General features: G+C 41.4%; 1 protein-coding gene across 4 annotated transcripts in view; it reads right to left on the bottom strand.

Annotated features, from left to right (window-relative positions):
* The window catches only part of slc4a5a (solute carrier family 4 member 5a), a 57,544-nt gene that overhangs the window by 25,016 nt on the left and 11,404 nt on the right, over nt 1–21,124 (bottom strand). For all 4 annotated transcript variants that reach the window (XM_061766719.1, XM_061766722.1, XM_061766720.1 and 1 more), the window contains exons 4-10: nt 18,976–19,105; nt 15,423–15,583; nt 9,776–9,928; nt 7,754–7,864; nt 4,907–4,962; nt 1,402–1,559; nt 1,232–1,319 (exon numbers count right to left, since the gene is read on the bottom strand). In XM_061766719.1, coding sequence (XP_061622703.1) covers nt 1,232–1,319; nt 1,402–1,559; nt 4,907–4,962; nt 7,754–7,864; nt 9,776–9,928; nt 15,423–15,583; nt 18,976–19,105 — 857 coding nt within the window. The remainder of the gene's footprint in view (nt 1–1,231; nt 1,320–1,401; nt 1,560–4,906; nt 4,963–7,753; nt 7,865–9,775; nt 9,929–15,422; nt 15,584–18,975; nt 19,106–21,124) is intronic.

The following is a 21,124-nucleotide window of genomic DNA, read 5'->3' as shown; positions in this document are numbered from 1 at the left end:
TGCTGCTAACGACTCTGCATCAGTTTGGCAAGGATTACAATCAATAACCAACTACAAGCGGACAACAAAAAAGGACCGGCTGATGACTTGAATACCTTCTACTGCAGACTTGAAAAGGACAAATTCACACACCACACACCCAGCTGCACCAACGACGACCACCATCACACATCTGACTCCCCCTTCTGCATTGACCATTCACGAACAGGACGTGAAACGTGTCTTTAAACAACAAAGGATCAATAAAGCCGCAGGCCCGGACAGTTTGTTCTCCTCCTGCTTAAAAGTCTGCGTGGAGCAGCTCGCTCCTGTTTTCACACTGAATTTCAATAGATCTTTGGAACTGCCTGCCTCAAACAGTCCACCATCATCCCAGTCCCCAGGAAACCCGCAATTTCAGGACTAAATGACTACAGACCTGTCACCCTGAAATCTGTGGTCATAAAGACCTTTGAACTACTCGTGCTGGACCACCTCAAGAGCGTCACAGGACCCCTGATGGACCCCCTGCAGCTTGCCTACAGAGCAAACAGGTCTGTGGATGATGTAGTCAACATGGGACTGCACTTCATCCTGGAACACCTTGACGGCGCAGGGACCTATGCGAGGATGCTGTTGGTGGACTTCAGCTCTGTGTTCAAGACCATCATCCCCAAACTCCTCTCCTCCAAGTTTCTCCGCTCAAATGTCTCCCCTGCCATCTGCCAGTGGATTTACAGCTTCCTGACAGGCAGGACACAGCAGGTGAGGCTGGGGGACACCACCACATCCACACGCACCATCAGTAACAGGGTCCCCCAAGGATGTGTCCGCTCTCCGCTGTTCTTCTCTTTCTACACGAAGGACTGCACCTCAACCCACCCGGTTGTCAGACTCCCAAAGTTTGCAGATGACACCACATGTCATCAGCCTCATCAGTCTGCGTATCGACAGGAGGTTGAGCGGCTGAGGTTTTGGTCCGGCCAACACAACCTGGAGCTGAACACGCTCAAGACGGTAGAGATGATCGTGCACTTCATGAAACATCCTTCACCAGTGTTTTAGGATAATGAACATTCCCACATTGGTTAAATATTTATTTCTGTGGATGATGAGCGTTAAGGAACATTTTACACATAACGGAGCCTTAGCATCATTTTCAGTTGTAGTCAATACATTACAGCATTTAAGCTTAGGGGCTAAAATATTTCATACTCCATGCCAAAAACATTTTAAAAATCCAACTACTTACATCATCGACCATCAGCGTTGCTATGGCTCGGCCTATCTCATTATATGACTTGGCCTTTCCCTGTGGTCCCAAGAGAATGAACAGGAATCTGTGTAGTAATGAAACAAATATGAGGTATCTGCAGGGGGAAAGATTTGGTACGTGCATTGACACAATAAAGGCCATTTCACCTGGTAGGCACAGGCACCTCAGTCAGACCTCCTAGTGTTGTAGCTTGGGACAGGCGAACAAAGGCAACAAAGGGTTTGTTGAGGAAATCCACTTCTCCCACCAACACGTTGGAGGCTTCTGCATCCCTGGGGATCTTCTTCATGAATTTGTTTTTCAACTAAGATAGCGGAGACAGTGTCTTATTAGAGACTAAAACAATATTGGGCCACATTCACCAGCTATTCTAACCAATTTTCATTCTAAAATTCTACTCACACACATTCTTGAAGATGAGTTTGCTATTCAAAAATGTTTTCTTATCTGGCATTTCTCACCACATAAATACTGATGTTTAATAAATAGATTAATTCATTCTTCGTTATGTGTGAGACTGGCTGTGTAATGGTACACACTGCTGCCTTTCACGCAGATGGCATGAGTTTTGTTTTCGGTCAGTCCCGCAATACACAGCCACTGCAGGATGCCAATCCGGAAGAAGAAAACACACACTCCTTTTCTGAAAGGAATCGCAGAGTATCCAGAAGTCTCCAATAACACCGTAAAAAGTTGCTAGATTTGTTGCTCAATGCTTTCTAAAAATAAATGAATAATAATAATAAACAAAAAGTCACTCGAGGTGTCGGAAAAGTTGCTCAATATTTTGCTAAGTTGGTAACATTGAGTAGGCTTGCTTCATCGCATGCCCGAACTCTGCCGCTGGTTGTCATGGAAATGAAAGCCGTACTTTACATTTTTATGAGAGAGAACCACCCCCCAAAATGGTGTAATTTGAACTAGTGTGTAACACAAATGCTCAAGAATATTTGTTGGATTTGCTGTTATTTGTTCCTTGAAAAATATTTGTTCTTTTTCATGGAGAATTGGATATATTTTACGGTATATTGATTTTATTTTTTTGTTTTTTCTTCTTTGTTTTGGGCTTGAGTATAAAGAAGTGGCTAAATAATGCAAGCCGGTGCACAGGAGCAACTTTTGGGAAGCACATTGACCTGTAGATTTGCACGTGAAGGTGTAGCAACAGTTTAGTAGCACAATAACACTCAATAACATGAGAGCCTTGCCAATAACCCACAGCCTGAATCTGTGGCGCCATGTGAGGGCCAAGCACGTGGCCAATATGATCAATTTTTTACCAGCTCAATATTGACACAGACAATGGAGCAAAGTATCCTTTGTCCACGGTCACATGGCAAGCTATAGGTCTGTAAATACAATCGGACCGCCCATTCCAGCACATTGAGTCATGCCAAACACATTTATCTGAATTTATTGGTTGGTACGTCAGTCAACCAATGTGAATAACATTTTTCTCGACCTACTGTATACGTTTTAAAACCCGCGAGCTAAATTGAAACAACAGCAGCACACCCGGACATCTGTCTCAGCATGTGTCAGTGGGCTTAAGGTCCATTGTATGAGCCCTGAAAATGAGTCTGTTGTGTGTGAGCACGCTTCCTTTATCGCCGGCTATCACCTTCAAAGACTGATGGCACTCAAGGCAGAGCCGCCTCTCACCACACCCAAGAAGCATCAATTCAGCACCTCAGTGAGATATTATGCGGTAATTGCAACAATAATTCAAAGCGGCAAAGTGGAAAATGAATGCTACATCAATATGCTTCCAGGCAGAAAATAGAAATTACAACATTGTAAAGGAGCTGTAGGAAAATGAATTTAGCCATCAGTCATTGTGGGGACGAAAAGTTACAAGTTCTCTGCTCTGAGGAAATGTTTAATGGCGAGCTTTAGTTTATTGCATTTTTTTCCCAATCTCCTTCAGCCGCTCGATATTAGCCATATGTGCCATTGTCCCTTCAGATGGTGTTGGAATTCTTGTTTTATAATACTATAGTAAATGTAAAAGAGTAGAATGTCTAAATTGTCCCAGCATGTGTCAGGGGGCTTAAGGTCCATTGTATGAGCCCTGAAAATGAGTCTGTTGTGTGTGAGCACGCTTCCTTTATCGCCGGCTATCACCTTCAAAGACTGATGGCACTCAAGGCAGAGCCGCCTTGACATTGTCATTGACATTGGGACATTGTCCCACATTATCGCACTACTAGTCACTTTAAAATGCATACATTCCTTGAAGTCTCGGCGCCCTTTGCACAATGGTCATTGCACCGGACCTTTGCTATATTAGTCATTCAAACCGCTCTAATTGCTAGAGGACTGACTATGCACCCTTTTGCACATTTATCCCCCCCAAAATGTTTTTATATGTACCGGCATTACCAGATTACGAGCAACCTTTTATTGCTCAGTGTTTTTCTCAATGTCTTTATGTCTCCAAAGTATTCTCTGTCAATTGACTATCTGTTGTCGTACTAGAATGGCTCCAACTACCGGAGACAAATCCATTGTGCGTTTTTTGGGACATACTTGGCAAAATAAAGATGATTCTGATTCTGATTGGATACAGAGAAAACTGAAGGCAGGAATACAAAGAGGTGAAGATCAAGATATCCAAGATGGTAAGGATATATAACAGGTCATGGGGATGAAATATACAGTACAGAAGGACAAGTGAAAACAAATGATGAAGCATGGTTTGAGAAGATGGAAGGAACACTTTGGGGAACCAATGAATAAAAAAAACATTCAGAAGGAAGGTTGGAGGAGGTAGACTGTAAGGCAGCAATTGAGGTAATTAATTGCATTAATTAGCAATTAAGGACAAATTTGGAAGGAAGAAGTGAGGATGCCATTGTGGAGGGTGAAGAATGGCAAGGCAGGTATGTTTTTCTGGACTCGATAAATGATCATTGCTGTGGTGAGCCAGCGTGCAGATCACACAGTGAGCCGACGGAAATGGACAGCTGTGTCATTAGCAAAGCAAAGCAAATTTATTTATATAGTGCATTTCATACACAAGGTAACTACAACATTAGCCGCTAGTGAGCTCATGGAACGCTGGCCGGTGTTGGCTCCGTTCAATACTCCACGTGCTCCATGTGCAGCGCGTAGATTTACACAACAGAGACACTTAAGGCAAAGTTAACCGTTAGTTGTGTTCGCTAGCACAGCCACGAGCTAACGAGCTAGCCAGTGTGTTAACGAGCTAGCGAGTTAAGGAGCTAAACAGCTTGCTCTACTGCAGCGAAGTAGTTTAAAACGCCAGTGCCTCTACGAGTAGTTGTGTGTTAGTCCCCAATTAACACAAACACAGGAACATTAACTGTTTATTAAGCATAACCTCAGTGGCACACGTTATTCAGCCAGTAGCTGACTACAGCGAAAGTTTATTTGATTCACAGATGAACGGCTCGTCTTCAGCGGACCAAATACACAGTAACTGGGTTTACATGGGGACTCTTTTCTCAATCCGATTGAAATCATTCCGATTGAAGATCTCCGGTCAACTGTCAACTGTGACGTGATCTATTCCGATCGAGTGATAACTAGTGTGAAATAAAAGAAGAAGAAAAAATTCCCATGACAAAACAACGGAGGTGACAGCGGTTTTTACTGTAGATTATACATATACTTGTGTTGAAGACTTACCTGGTCTGTGCTGGGAGTATCTGCAATGTCATTCATACTCCTACTCTGAGCGTGACCTGCTGGGTGACAACAAGAACTCCCATGACACCCTAATCACCAGCTAAATATTTACAATAAATTCCCTTTTCAGTATAATGCAACAGTGAGTGGCCCATCTACTTTTTGGGGATGAATTTAAACAATGTGTCAATTGTCCTCGATATGTTCAGAGGTGAGCTGGAGCCAATCACAGGGCACATACTGTATACATAAACAGCCATTCACACTCACACCTATGGGCGATTAAGATTATATAATTAACCTAATAATGTATGCATATTTTGGAATGTGGGGGTAAACCAGAGTATAAGGAGGAATAAGTAAGTAGTAAAACTGTGCTGAGAATCAAAACCCTCTGTAGCACAGCTAACCAAATATGCAAACATCTCTTTGAGGAAACAAAAAGACAAAGACTCTCACTTGCACAGTTCTCCAAATAAGAGGTAGAGTGTGTTTGCTTCAAGCTGTTAATTTGTCACTCCAAATTCAATGTTACCGTAAAACTGACACATATAACGAGAGAATTAAACATCCATCCATCCATCCATCCATTTTCTGAGGCGCTTCTCCTCACTAGAGTCGCGGGCGTGCTGGAGCCTATCCCAGCTATCATCGGGCAGGAGGCGGGGTACACCCTGAACTGGTTGCCAGCCAATCGCAGGGCACATACAAACAAACAACCATTCGCACTCACAGTCACACCTACGGGCAATTTAGAGTCTCCAATTAATGCATGTTTTTGGGATGTGGGAGGAAACCGGAGTGCCAGGAGAAAACCCACGCAGGCACGGGGAAAACATGCAAACTCCACACAGGCGGGGCCGGGGATTGAACCCCAGTCCTCAGATCTGTGAGGCTGACGCTCTAACCAGTTGTCCACCGTGCCGCCGAGAATTAAACATTGTATATTTAAACAAAAAATGTTCAACCAAACCATTTCTAACGAAAGGCTGTTTGATTAAGGCTACCATCTAATGTGAAATGCTACAAATCAGTTAAAAGAAATTAACATTGATGTTACAGTAATTATAACCCTTCAAACAACTGCTACTTAAACAAACAGAGCAGCAACACATAAAAACACAGTATACAACATAATCACAATATATACTCTCTGCTTTGTGGGAAGGACTATTACGGCAGCTTAGTAGGTGACCTTCTCTACCTATTCTTCTTGCTCTTACTACACTGTATCTACATCAAGAAGAACTCAGTGCTGCCCAGCATGTTGCGGCACAACGTGGTACTACACTAGAGGCGTGCAACTCCAATTTCAGTTGATCTCTTAATGTGTGAGGAGTGTGGTAAAAAGTGCTTTGGGACAACTTCTGCGGTGATTTGTGAAAACTAGGGATGTTTGATTCCACTTTTTACTTTTAGACCGATTCCGGTATGAATATTCACTCGAGTACTCACCAATACTGAGTACCGATACCAGTAGTAGTTTTGCGACATAAAGTTTTAATTCACACAATGACATATAAGTGTGAACAAAGACCTCTTTCTTTCTTTCTGGTGCACATGATGATTCGTCGATGTGTCAAACTGCCACAGTGTATCGCCAACTACTGGCGAGGAGGGCTTTTAAGGCTTTTTCATACAGCACTTGCCTCAGTGCGAAAGGTCCACGCAGCAGCGTGCAAGGACGACGGCACCCCGGTGCGACCTTGTCTATACCTTGTGGTGCCTTGAGGTACGAGTTTAATGTATTCCGTGAACATGCTCTTATCTCAAAACACTTTTATCTCAAAAGATATTTCTCCATTAAAATAAATGGAAATGCAATTAATCCATGCCAGTCAACGTTTTTTAATTAGTAGAAAAGGAAGGGGGGGGGGGGGTAGGGGTAAACCCCCCATTTTGACCCGCTGGGAGAAGTAGAGACGTTTTTGGAGTCTTGGTGCAGAAGCCTTTTTGGTCACCCCGACCAACTCCACCCACCCGAGGTGGCAAGGACACAGCGGGCGATCCCCGGCTGCAGCTTCCTGCAAGCGCTCCGAGCCACCCTGCTTGGGGGCCCGACGAGTAGCAGAAAAAACGAGGGAATGGGTGCATCCCATACTAATTTCATGGCAGCATCTTGGACAGTTTAAGCTCGTTCGTGAGCTACAGTTCCACAAAGAGTGCTTTGAGGTGTATTTTCCGGCTGAGCAGGGAGCAGTTTGAAGAGACATCTCAGTATATCATTTTTCCATTGTCGCAAAGCTTGGCGTAGTGGGTCACCGCATTTATTATGACTTCCTCCGTTTTTCCTTGCCATTTACAGTAGAAGTCTGTCAAAATAACACTTAGATATCACTCCGCCAGTCCCTTTCCTATTGGAGGCGCTTTCTGGCATCACGTGACACCACTATCAAAAACAATTTATTTATTTATTTTTTTTTTTTTGAGGGTACTTAGCATCAAACGTCTTCTTACCTCACCGTCACATGGCATTCCATTGTCTCACACCCTGAGCACATACGCAATTAATGGGTTTGTCTACTGTGCACTGCACCTTGCCAAGTGCATTGTGAAAAGGTTCTATGTCAGATTTTTTTTTTTTGCCTTAAGTATTAGTGGCTGGTATCGGCAGCCTTCACGAGTACCTGATACCTTGAAATAAAGCCGGGATTAGTCCGATACAGATACCTGGTATTGGTACTCACCCACCCAGAGTAAAAACCCATAAAAAATTGATCGCTTAAAAAGCTGTGATATAGCAAGGGCGAGCGTGAAAGATGAACCGCGATATAGTGAGAGATCACTGTATAATACTTCCAAAAATGTAGCAGATCATTGTGAATTGAGTAATACATAGACACTCACGTAGGCGGCCATAGGTTCCAGACTGCTGCTTCATTTGGAGGTCCTCTGTGGATCGATTATAGTTGCCCACCGGCACCGGGCCAGGTGCCCCTCTTGGCCCCACTGGGCGAGCTAACATGCAAGATACAAACAGAAACAGAGGTCAGATTTGATTCTCTATGGCAAAATTGCTAAGTCATCACACATTAATACATTCACTGTGGACATGTCTTCATTCACAAATGGAGACAAGATTGAATAATAATAATCAGAAGGTGTCACATTATTAACATCAGAATAAGAACACGGGAATAGAAAAGAAAACTATGCTACGTCTACACGTTTTGCTTGTAATGGCTTGCCCTAATAATGAACCCCAATTCCAATTAAGTTGGGACGTTGTGTAAAACGTCAATAAAAATACAATACAATTATTTACAAATCATTTTCAACCTATATTCAATTGAATACACTAAAAAGACAAAGTATTTAATGTTAAAACTGATAAACTTGATTTATTATTATTTTTTAAAATATTAACTCATTTTTACCACTGTGTTGCATCACCTTTCATTTTTAACAACACACAATAAGTGTTTTGGAAACTGAGGACAGCAATTGTTGAAGCTTTATAAGGTGGAATTCGTTCCCATTCTTGCTTGATGTACAGCTAAACCGTACATCAATTTTGTTCAGCAGTCTGGGGGTTCTTCTGTCATCATATTGTGCGCTTCACAATGCGCCAAACATTTTCATTTAGAGGAGACAGGTCTAGAATGCTAGCAGGCCAGTCGAGTACTCATACTCTTTTACTACAAAGCCATGCTGTTGTAACACATGCAGAATATGGCTTGCATTGCCTTGCTGAAATAAGTAGGGACGTCCTGAAAAAGACATTGCTTGGATGGCAGCATATGTTTCTCCAAAAGCTGTATGTACCTTTCAGCATTTATGGTGCTTTCACAGATATGCGAGTTAGCCATGGTATGGGCACTAACACACCCCCATACCATGACAGATGCTGGCTTTTGAACTTTGCACTGATAACATTCCGGATGGTCCTTTTTCTCTTTGGTGACGTCCATGATTTCGAAATACAATTTGAAATGTGGACTCATCAGACCACTGCACACTTTTCCATTGTACGTCAGTCCATCTCAGATGAGCTCGGGCCCAGAGAGGCCGGCAGCATTTCTGGGCATTGTTGATATATGGGTTTGGCTTTACATGGTAGAATTTCAACTTGTAATTGTAGATGCAGCGATGAACTGTGTTAAGTGACACTGGCTTTCTGAAGTCTTCCTGAGCCCAGATGGCAATATTTTTTACACAGTGATGCCAGTTTTTAATGTAGTGCCATCTGAGGGATCCAAGGTCACGGACATTCGATGTTGGTTTTTGGCCTTGTGGCTTACGTGCAGCGATTTCTCCAGATTCTCTGAATCTTTTGATGATATTATGGACTGTAGATTATGAAATCCCTAAATTCTTTGCAATTATATGTTGAGAAAGAGTGTTCTTAAACTGTTGGACTATTTGCTCCCGCAGTTGTTCACAAAGTGGCGAAACTCTCCCCATCCCTGCTAATGGAAGAATGGGCCTTTCAGGGATGCCCCTTTTAACACCCAATCATGACACTCACCTGTTTCCAATTAACTTGTTCACCTGAGGAATGTTCCAAAGAGGTGTTTTTTTTTTAATCATTCCTCAACTTTCCTCAACCATCTTTTGTTGCCTCTGTCCCAGCTTTTTTAGAATGTGTTACAGTGATCAAATTCAAAATGAAAGAATATTTGCAAAAAAACAACAATAAAGTTTATAATTTTAACCATTAAATATCTTGTACTTGTAGTGTATTCAATTGAATATAGGTTGAAAACGACTTGCAAATCATTGTATTCTGTTTTTACTTATGTCTTAAACAACGTCCCACCTTCCTTGGAATTGGGGTTCGTATGAGCAATGTACAGATTTTTTGTTTCTATTTAATTTACTTAGCAAGAGGGCTTTATTTTTCAGTCGAGCAGTAACTGCAGTACTCACAGGTGGTTGAACTAGACTTTCCAATGTCAGCTAGAGAGCGATGGATTGGTTTCTTGGTCTGGTGTCGATGTTTCCTCAGCAGAACAAAACTGATCTTCTCTCGCAGCTCAGGCAGGATCATGCCTTCCTCTATCTGTCTCTCAATTATGTCATCTATAAAAACACACGTGCTCAAACATTTAGGACCTGATTTGCTAAAGGGTTTGCACATGCTAAAATGGTCGCAAACTTGATAGCGCACTCAATCAAATGTGGAAGCTGATTTACTAATCAGAAGATAAATACAGTATTCACACATTGTAAATTTGATGTACAAGTTGAAGTGAAGCTGTGACAGGACATTAAGGTCACTTCAATTTAGAGGATGATCCTTATATTATTATTCATATTATTTTAAGGTGATACAAGAGGAAAAAAATCTTGATAAATGCATCATCTACTGTATAATAAATTATGTGTGTAACATTTCATAAAATATCATATGAATAGTAGTCCAATTAGGTTAATTAAATTCTTTGTAAAAATTATTTTTTAGTGTAACATGGTAGTTTAGTGGATAGAATGTCCGTGTCATAGTTCTGAAGTTTGGCCTTCCTCAGGGGAGTTTGCATGTCCTCCATGTCTGTGCAGCCCCCAAGGTTTTTTTGTGAGTGTTCTGACTTCCTCCCATAGAAGTTAATGTGATATATATATATATATATATATATATATATATATATATATGATCTCAGGCAGTGATTCTCAAAATGTGGTACAGTACAAGTACAGTTCAAGTTCAGTTATGTTTAACTTATAGGTAAAATCAATCTTTTAATTAAATTTTATTTGAATCATTATTTAAGTCCAGTTTTTTTCCTTGTATTTAAGCCCAGTGTGAATATTCAAACTGCATAATGTATAGTGGCTATCAGAGATATTAATTATGCTTTTTAGGAAGAAAACCTTTGTTTCGGTTTTTATGAGCACTTGGGCGTACTATGGTATTGTATTTTAATGTTGGTAGTACTTTTGGAGATGGTACTTGGTGTAAAATGTTTGAGAATCACTGAACTAAAGTATTCCATCCTTCCATCCATCCATCGCACTTGTCCTAGTTTAAGTCATGAGTGAGCGCCCTAGAAAACAGTACAGTATTTTGAATATGAAGTGGGGCACAAATTGATATTTTTTTCATGGGGCCCTAATTCCATGCAGCACCCCTGTATGCAAGTACAGTATAAAGAAAGATTATGACTAATGTTGGACATGTCATTTATGAAACAATCACCAAATAAAAAAAAGAAAATCACTTTTACTAAAAATTTAAGTATGAATAATTTAAGGTATGTTTCTGCTCTGTATTTGCTATGCTAATAATATTACAAAATGGGGAAAGAGGTCTTTATAAATGCAACATCTCTGAAGTAAAGTACATTTAATATTGCAATTAAGTCTATTGGATAATTATCACTGAATAATTTATTTCTTTACACAATGCACATATTACTTCAAAGAGGGAAGAAAATTAAACATCTTGATTAATGCTGCCAAAAAGACACGAACTCATTCTTTCAGTAATTGTTTTACCGGTAATTCAATTTTAATATTTTTCCAAAGTTAGAGTGGTCATCCAATCCTATGCTGATATCATATCTCATATCACATCTCACACCAGCAAAAAAGATTCAGTGCTTTTGGCATGCAAATCCCTCTTCAGAGTCACTTATGAGTGGTTCATGGGGAAATTGTGGTTTGTGTAGCTGAGATTATAAATGCTGATCCATGTTAAATCGAGCTGCTAATCAGTATATTAATTATTACATACAACTCTATCTGTAGCTTCTGTTTGAGCCCACATGAGTAATCAGCCATATTGGGCCAGTACTGCACATGTCACCATGCCATACTTTGAATAAGGACTGACATGGCATGTACGTCCTGATAAAATACTTTCGTTGCAACGATAGAGTGTAGAGCAGCAGAGCAAAATAAATTGGTTTTCACCAGCATCTTAAGCTCAGTTGTTGGACAAACAATAATAATAATAATAATAATACCGTATATATGTGTATGTATGTGTATACACATGCACGTACTTTCAAAAAAATTGTTGACAAGTTTAATTATTTCCAAAATTCCATTCAAAAAGTTAAACTTTTTGTAAATTATAGATCCACAGTCAGTCATGATTTTGGGTGCAATGTATAGTGCAGGTGTTGGTAAACTCTGTAAATCTAAGGTCACCGTAACAGTCTACCAGAATGTTTTAGAGGACTTCATGATTCTGTCACTGATGGTGTAGTGGTACACTAGGCTGACTTTGGTCCCACTCAGTGACAGTGTGAATGTGAGAGTGAATGGTTGTCCGTGGACACTCGCGACCAGTTCAAGGTGTAGTCCGCCTTTCGCCCAGAGTCAGCTGGGATAGGCTCCAGCGCCCCGCGACCCTAACCAGGATAAGCGGTGTTGAAAATGGATGGATGGAGCTTTCGTGATTCCTTCTTCTGAGGATCTGTATGGAGATGCAGATTTCATCTTCCAGCAGGACCTGGCCCCTGCCCATACCTCCAGAAGCACCAAAACTTGGTTTGATCCCCATGCCATCACAGTGCTTGACTGGCCAGCCAACTCGCCAGATCTAAATCCCATTGAGAATTGATGGGGTATTATCAAGGGGAAAATGAGGGGCACCAGATCCACAAACAAAGAAGAACTGACGGCAAGCATCAAGGAAATCTGGGCTTCCATAACTCCCAGGCAATGCCACAGTCTGATTGCCTCCACGCCACGGCGCATCAAGGCAGTGATTAAAGTAAAGGGATTCCCAACCAGGCCGGCACGGTGGACGACTGGTTAGCACATCTGTTCTCACAGTTCTGGGGACCGTGCTTCAAATCCTGCCTGGGTGGAGTTTGCATGTTCTCCCCGTGCCCGGGTGGGTTTTCTCAGGGCACTCCGGTTTCCTCCCACATCCCAAAAACATGGGTGGGTAGGTTGATTGAAGATTCTAAATTGCCCGTAGGTGTGAATGTGAATGGGAATGGTTGTTTGTTTCTATGTTCCCTGCGATTGACTGGCGACCGGTTCAGGGTGTATGTACCCCGCCTCCCGCCCGAAGATAGCTGGGAATGACTCCAGCCGCCCACGACCCTCGTGAGGTTAAGCGGTAAAGAAAATGGATGGATGGATGGATTCCCAACCAAGTATTGAAGATTAACATATCACTTTGAAAGTACCATATTTTGATTGATTTAATGTGACCCTAATTTATTTCTTTTTTTCTCAAAAATTGAGAAGTTCATGATTTTTTCACAGTATTAAAGATTTTTGAATTCCTGATTTTGTGGGTTTTTGGAGGGGGTGCTGGAGAGCAGCGCTGCTGGGGACTCCCTCGTTCTGCTGGGGGACTTCAACATTCACATGGGCAATGACAGTGAGAACTGGAAGGGCGTGATTGGGAAGACCGCCCCCCTGATCAGAACCTGAGCGGTGTTCTGTTATTGGGCTTCTGTGCTCATCACAGAGTGTCCATAATGAACACCATGTTCAGACATAAGACACCGGGACACCCTAAGCCGCAGTTCGAATATCGACTTTGTGGTCGTGTCATGGGACTTGTGGCCACATGTCTTCGACACTCGTGTGAAGAGAGGGGTGGAGTCATCAACTGATCAAGACCTGGTGGTGTGTTGGCTCTGATGGTGGGGGAAGATGCCGGTCTGACTTGGCAGACCCAGCTCTACACCCTCACTAGAGTCCTCAAGGGTGCATGGGAGTTTCCCAACCAGTCTACATGTGTTTTGTGGACTTGGAGAAAGTGGTGTCCTGCGGGAAATACTGAGGAGGGTGCTCTGGGAATACCCCACACCCCCTATTAAGGGCTGTTCGGTCTCTGTACGACCGGTGTCAGAGTTTGGTCCGCATTGCCAGCAATAAGTAAAATACGTGTCTATTGAGAGTTGGACTCCGCTGCTTTTTGCAGATGATGTGGTTCTTATGGCTTCATCAAGCCGTGGCCTTCAGCTCTCGCTGGATCGGTTCGCAGCCGAGTGTGAAGTGGCTGGGATGAAAATCAGCACCTCCAAATCTGAGGCCATGGTCCTCAGTCGGAAAAGGGTGGAGTGACCTCTCCGGGTCGGGGAAGTGATCCTGCCCCAAGTGGAGGAGTTCAAGTATCTCGGGGTCTCGTTCATGAGTGAGGGAAAAATGGAGCGGTAGATTGACAGGGGGATCGGTGCAGGATCTGCAGTGATGCAGACTCTGCATCGGTCTGTCGTGGTGAAGAAAGTGGTGAGCTGAAAGGCAAAGCTCTCTATTTACCGGTCGATCTACGCTCCTACCCTCTCGTATGGTCATGAGTTGTGGGTCGCGACTGAAAGAACAAGATCACAGATACAAGGGGCTGAAATGAGTTTCCTCCGGAGTGTGTCCAGGCTCTCCGTTTGAGATAGGATGAGAAGCTTGGTCATCCGGGAGGGCTCAGAGTCGAGCCGCTGCTCCTCTGCATCGAGAGGAGCCAGATGAGGTGGTTCGGGGATCTGGTTAGGATGCCACCCGGATGCCTCGCCTGTGAGGTGTTCCGGGCACGTCTCACCGGGGGGAGGCCCCGGGAACGACCCAGGACACGCTGGAGAGAGTGTCTCCCACTGGCCTGGGAATGCCTCGGGATCGCCCCAGAAGAGCTGAACGAAGTGGCTGGGGAGAGGGAAGTCTGTGCTTCCCTGCTTAAGCTGCTGTCCCCATGACCCGACCTCGGAAAAACGGAAGAAAATGGTTTGATGGATGAATATTTAATGTTAAACTAAAAAGTTAAAACAACAGCGACAGCCTCATTTGATGTGGAGAAATGTGAAAAATGAGCAAATCTCAGGCCGGGACTTGATGTTATAGAAATTATAAATGTGTGAATTATGTTTCTCTCTTACTACTAACCCTAATAACATAATTTGTCTTGCTATTGTTGTAGATTCTCAAAATCTTACATCTAATTCAAATGCAAATGCCAATGCACTTACAGCACCTCATTGCTAGATGCAAATTTAAGGAGTGAAACTTGCTGAACTGCCAAACTACTAAACACTAAAATAAAATGAGACAAAAGGAAAATGTTGCTTGATCATTGAGTAAAATCCATATAAAATCTTGTGTCGCTGAATCAATCTGTTTCAAGTGCCTAAAGCTGCACATATTTGCAATAACTTGACAACTAACTTTTACCATGGCAAACATAGATAATATTGATTAAAATTTAAAGAAATGCCAAATTAATATTGATACAAATGAAAATATCAAATACTCGCTCCTCTGGCTGATTGGTATACTGCTCGCTCTCTGTTGGGGTCGGGGTAAATTTATTGATGTGACCCCAGAAAACTCTGGAAACATGTCAAAATGAACAAAACTGTCCACAACACAATGAAGAAAAAAAAGAGGGAAAATGGAAGAAAGAGAGGTCAGGTTATTGTTAATTTTGGTTTATCCCTTTAGATGTCACAATAGCAAGTTACTCGCATGTTTTTTTTTTTTGGAGCAATAATGATATCGTAATGAAATGAAGAAATGGTTCTATTTTATATTGTTAATTGTGTTACATGTTATCTTATAAATCAGAGGCAATGTTAAACGCAATGCTGTTCGACTGATGCCATGCGAGTGCTGAAAAGCTCACCAACTATTTGAGGCAAAGAATAGCCGTCCAGGTCCAAAAGAATTGTTCCTGTCTGAAGACACGTCCTGAGCTCAAACAGACTGTGCAAGGACAACGTGGACACGTGCGGTTTGCTCCACCTCTCACCTCCCTCCTCTACTTTCTCCTCAAACTTCACCCACCTAAAAGCAAACAGCAAAAACACAGAATGCATCACAAAATGTTGAACACAGTAAGACACAGCAGGCGGTGCCGACAGAAGGCACACACGGAGACTCGCGGGGATGCACCACAGCCTCTCGGAAAGGAGACTATTATAGTTTATTGGCTGGATTATTCAACTTCGGTTGGCATCAGCAGTCATTCATTCATTTATTCATTCATTCATCTTCCGTTCCGCTTATCCGTACATGGGTCGCGGGCGTGCTGGAGCCTAGCCCAGCTATCTTCGGGCGAGAGGCAGGGTACACCCTGAACTGGTCGCCAGCCAATCACAGGGCACAAGAAGAAATTTGGAGAGCTCTCTCTACTTCAAATCAAGAGTATAAATATATAACGGTGGTGTGTGTCCTATTCACAGACGGCTGTAAGGCGGAGCTTGGAAAAGCACCGTATATGTCATGTCACCGTTCTCACCGAGTTGTCAAGTAAGTTGAAACAAACTGGAAAAATTTCACGTAACATTGCACACTTGCGGTCGAGGGTCAACAGAGCACAACAAACTGGTCTCTTCCTGGTTCTATTTTGAACACTGGTTCTATTTTGAACACCCTGCTGTGGCCAGGGGACTGAATGAGGCTACATTCAACTATTGCTAACAGTTTGAAAACTGCCTATTGTCCATTTAAGCCTCTAAATTGGCCGTGTGAATGAATGTAAATGGTTGTTTATATATATATATATATATATATATATATATATATATATATATATATATATATAAAAATTGGTTATTAGTTTCGATGCCTACAGTCCGCACGAGGAACCAACGAAGAAGTGACACACACCCAAAAAGTTGCTGAAAACCAATGAAGAAGATGTGCATGGCGGCGTTCAAAAGTGCTTCTTAAATTTGTTCCAAAAAAATGACCAGTCACCTCAGTACAACATTTGCAATAAGATTATATTGTGCAAAGGAGATTTCACAATGTGTCGACGTAACGGGGCGTCACCTTTGATGTGCCTGCTCCTGCTCTTAGCCTCATCCTACAGTGCACTTCAGCGAAGTCAATTATGTGAGTGAAGCAATAAAATACATCTAATGACAACATTGGGGCAGCTAACAAGTTAAACGATGACTTCTAAGGTTGGTCAACGTACAAATGCAAATAACCAGCTAACATTAGTATATGCATTTTCTATACCAAGGGAGTACAGGAGACACTCTTATCTACAAAACTCACAGTTCAAAAGGCAGATATGGTAATCATATTTTAAAAAACAAACAAACTGTTTTTGAGTTTATATTGAACCTGCTGCTATTATGGACTGGTTTGCCAAGTTGTTCTACTTTTGTCTGATATCAATATACACTAGGTTAGCCCATCAGTGGGAGCTCACTAGCTCAGTAACATGTTTTAAGTACCAGCAGCATGAGACACTTATGTGTAAATATATTTTCACGAGGTTTTCAAACCTGTACTCCTGTGAAAAGAAAACAGATCTATTCATGTTCATAGCAATGTTGTTAATACTTCTTAATAATAATTTTAAAAAATTACAATTCATAGAGAAGTTCAAATGATTTAATCCACAAATAGCTGCTTATCTTCTTCTTTTAAACCAGCAATGTTCCAATGTCCTGCTTTTGTTCCAAGGCCACATGCAAAAAAAAAAAAATCAAAGCAGGCAATTAAGGGCCACACACATCTCGAACACAATAGACCAATCCATCAGTGTAGTTAAAGATATGTGAAGCTGTATTTATTTTTATATATACTGTAGAGTTAAAACAACACATCAAATTAACCAAAACGGCAATGATTTTTCAGGATTTTTCGGGGACCAATCGCAATACTGAATGACGTGTGATTGGTTGAAAACAAGGAAGTGGAAGATGAGAACTAACTTGTCTTCTCCTGCCTTTCCACCCAGTGTAACAAGTAAGTACTGTAGTACAATGCAGGCAAATGATATGCTAGAAAATGGACACCCCTTATTTAAACAAGGCTCCAAAATACTCAAAACGTTTTTATAGATATAATATTTGCTATACAATATTATTTTTGTATAGCAATTGCTGGGATTTGTGTAGAAATTTCTCGACATGATATTTTGGCCAGTAATTTTAATAAAAGTTCTACTAAGCACTAGGGATGAGTATGGTTAAGATTTTAACGATACTACTACTATTAATGATATTGTTTATTGGTCCGGTACTTTAACGATATTATTATCAGTATCTTTTTTTTTTAAAAACCTAAAACAAATGCTGCATCAGAATTACACTGCTTTATTTTCATGTTTTAATAAATTAACTTGTCTTGCAACAACAATGTCATGTTATTTATTGTTTATTTACATAAAAAGAAATGTCTTGAACAAATCACTTTGTATATATCAAACATCCATCCATCCATTTCAACACCGCTTATCCTGGTTAGGGTCGCGGGACGCTGGAGCCTATCCCAGCTGACTTCGGGCGAAAGGCGGACTACACCCTGAACTGGTCGCCAATCAGTCGCAGGGCACATATAGACACGGACAACCATTCGCACTCACATTCACACCGTCACTGAGTGGGAACTGAACCCACGCTGCCCGCACCAAAGTCAGGCGAGTGTACCACTACACCATCAGTGACTTATATCAAACATTATATAAACAATTATTTAGTGCAGAGGAAACCAGTGGTGTATAACTAATGGAACTGCTTCTCTTCCAGCAGGTCTAGTGGTTGGCCAGTCGAAAATGCTGCATTTCTCCACTTGAATGTGCTGCACTTTTGCCAAATGTTAAGGTTTCTTGAGTACAAGCATTGTAACTTACATTTAAATGATTGATTGCGCTTGTGGCAACGTGCATTGTCACCTTATCTGTGATTTTGAAATGGAACCACAGATTTGACTGTTTCACTCTGTCCGCCATGATTGTCAATCACATGTAGCACAGACTTTGTGGTCAGCGGTGGTGTGATAAATGCGAAATTCGCTCGCACACAAGGTACTTGTTGTATCTATCATGCAATGAAAACTTTTGAGGTTGTGTTAACTTTATAGCAAAAAGTAACTGCCTAGCTGGGAGAAAAATCATGACATCCCCCCTCAGTCCATGACCAGCAAAATCAAGAATAACCAAACTTTTATACTCGTTTAACGTTTGGATAGAGTGTAAATCGATTACTTATGCCTGGAAAGTGAGACACAATGTATGCTGCAATGCTACGTTAGCGTAGCAAGTTGCTGCTGCCCAAAAGTCAAAATAACAAACCTTTTTGACCTTGTCCGAAAAAAACAATCGGAATTGAAATGAGGGAACCGGTATTGGAACCAGAATTGTTCAAATTCAAACGATGCCCAACCCTAATCTTCAAGGACACGATCAGTATGCAGTATTAGTGAGTCTGAGCAGTCACCTTGCAGACTCCTTCCACTCCAGTTCATCCCCTTCACGCTGTAGAGTGTCCATTTCGGTGAAGAGTGTGGGCGTAGGCATGTCATCATCCTCAGTCAGGATGTAGCGAAGCCGCTCAGCTGCTGGCGACACTTAATGGAAACCAAGATAGTTCAGGAAAAAACAAATTAGTAGGCTTCACTGATATTTTGAGATGTTGAAGGCACTTGAATGACTCTGTCTTCTTTAGATACTGACAATACAGCTCAATCTCTAAAGGTCCCACATATTTCAGCATATTGCACTAGACCTTAGTGTACCTCATAGAACCTCAGTTGACCAACCATCAAAGGATTCATTCTAGACATGCATGCTTTTTCTTTGTTTTTTTTAGAGCACTAATTCCAAAAAATTTAATACTGCCATTCATGCTGTTACATGAGATCTAAGCATAATGTGCCATCCATCCTGACATTTTCAATAAGTATACTGTTTACCCTGTTCATGGGAGCTGGTGCTTATCCCAGCTGACTTCGGGAAAAAGGAGGACTACAGCTTGGATCGGTCGCCAGTCAATCACAGTGAACTCACACATTAACGCTCACAGTCAGTCACTACACTATCAGTGACATGATAATATCTAAATAATAATTTGGTTTTAAACCTCTTTTGTTACTTCCCCATACTTTAATTATGAATTAGGCAAACAGGACAGAAATCAAAATGGCTTTTCATCACTCTTGAATCTGGAAAACTCGTATCCATCAGCAGACGTTACCGTAATTTCTGGTGTATAAATACACTCTCGAGTATAATACACACCCTGAAAATCAACCCCCAAAATCAGGAAAACTCTTCTACCTATGTATAACACGCACCATTGATTTGAAGCTATCTATGCCAAAAATATTATTATCCATATTTTATTAGGTTTTTAAAAGAAATATTCTGCTATGTTTGCAAGCGCTAAGAACTTCTTATTTTTTAAACGAACATTCCATAACCATTTTGACTCATGTTGTCATTTTAGCAACGAACAAAGACAGTGATTGACTCAAATCAATGCTTAGTGATACAGTAAATATAACATTTTAACAGTACGGTTGAAAATAGGCTATTGTCTTACCAGGTAGTGATCACGTTCTTCTTAGTGATACAGTAAATATAACATTTTAACAGTACGGTTGAAAATAGGCTATTGTCTTACCAGGTAGTGATCACGTTCTTCTTAAAAGCAACAGATTAACCTGTCCTTTTCCTTGACATTTTTTAATTTGGGAGATGTGGCGGGACAAGAAATAAATCTGACGTCTAGTAAAGATGCTGAATTATACGCCCTAAAATGGATGCAACCACAGGTATTATATGGGGTGCGTTCGAGAATGCATTCAGAGTGCGCTCTATGACACTCCGGACCATTTAAAGCGGACCATTTAAAGATATCAAAATGGCAGTGCCCGGGAGGCCGTCATAATTCTCGGTTAGCAGCAAAAGTTTACCGTATTATGCAGTATGTACATTTGTAACATTAGACATTACATATCATATTGGAATAAAAGTACCGTAATTTCACGTGTATAATGCGCACCCATGTATAATATGCACCCCCAAAGTTGACCTAAAAATTCTGGAAAACCCTTCAACCTACAGTATGTATAATGCATTTTTACAATGCATGATTTTACTTCTACTCATATGATCAAAACGAAGTGTTTTTTGTATTTTGTTAGTTTTTACAAATAATTATTCTGAAGTTAAGCACTTTATTTGAACACATAATACTTTCACAGTTCTGAGGACCAGTGTTCAATCACGCAGGCATGTTCTCCCCGTGCCTGCGTGGGTTTTCTCCAGGCTTTCTTCTTCCCACATCCCAAAAACATGGTAGGTGAATTGACAACTCTAAATTGCCCGTAGGTATGAATGTGAGTGCGAATGGTTGTTTGTTTGTATGTTCCCTGCGATTGGCTGGCGACCAGTTCAGGGTGTACCCCACCTCCTGCCCGATGATACCTGGGATAGGCTCCAGCACGCCCGTGACCCTAGTGAGGAGAAGCGGCTCAGAAAATGGATGGATGGGATTCCAATTAAACTGTCAAGCATTTCAGAAAAGCATTATCATTATACAAAACATAACCATAGAGAAATTAATCATGGTTGTTGTTCAATCA

The sequence above is a fragment of the Phyllopteryx taeniolatus genome, chromosome 3, assembly GCF_024500385.1.
Source record: "Phyllopteryx taeniolatus isolate TA_2022b chromosome 3, UOR_Ptae_1.2, whole genome shotgun sequence".
NCBI lineage: Eukaryota > Metazoa > Chordata > Actinopteri > Syngnathiformes > Syngnathidae > Phyllopteryx > Phyllopteryx taeniolatus.
The sequence above is the reverse complement of the archived record's forward strand: the minus strand, read 5'-3'. Positions and strand labels throughout refer to the sequence as shown.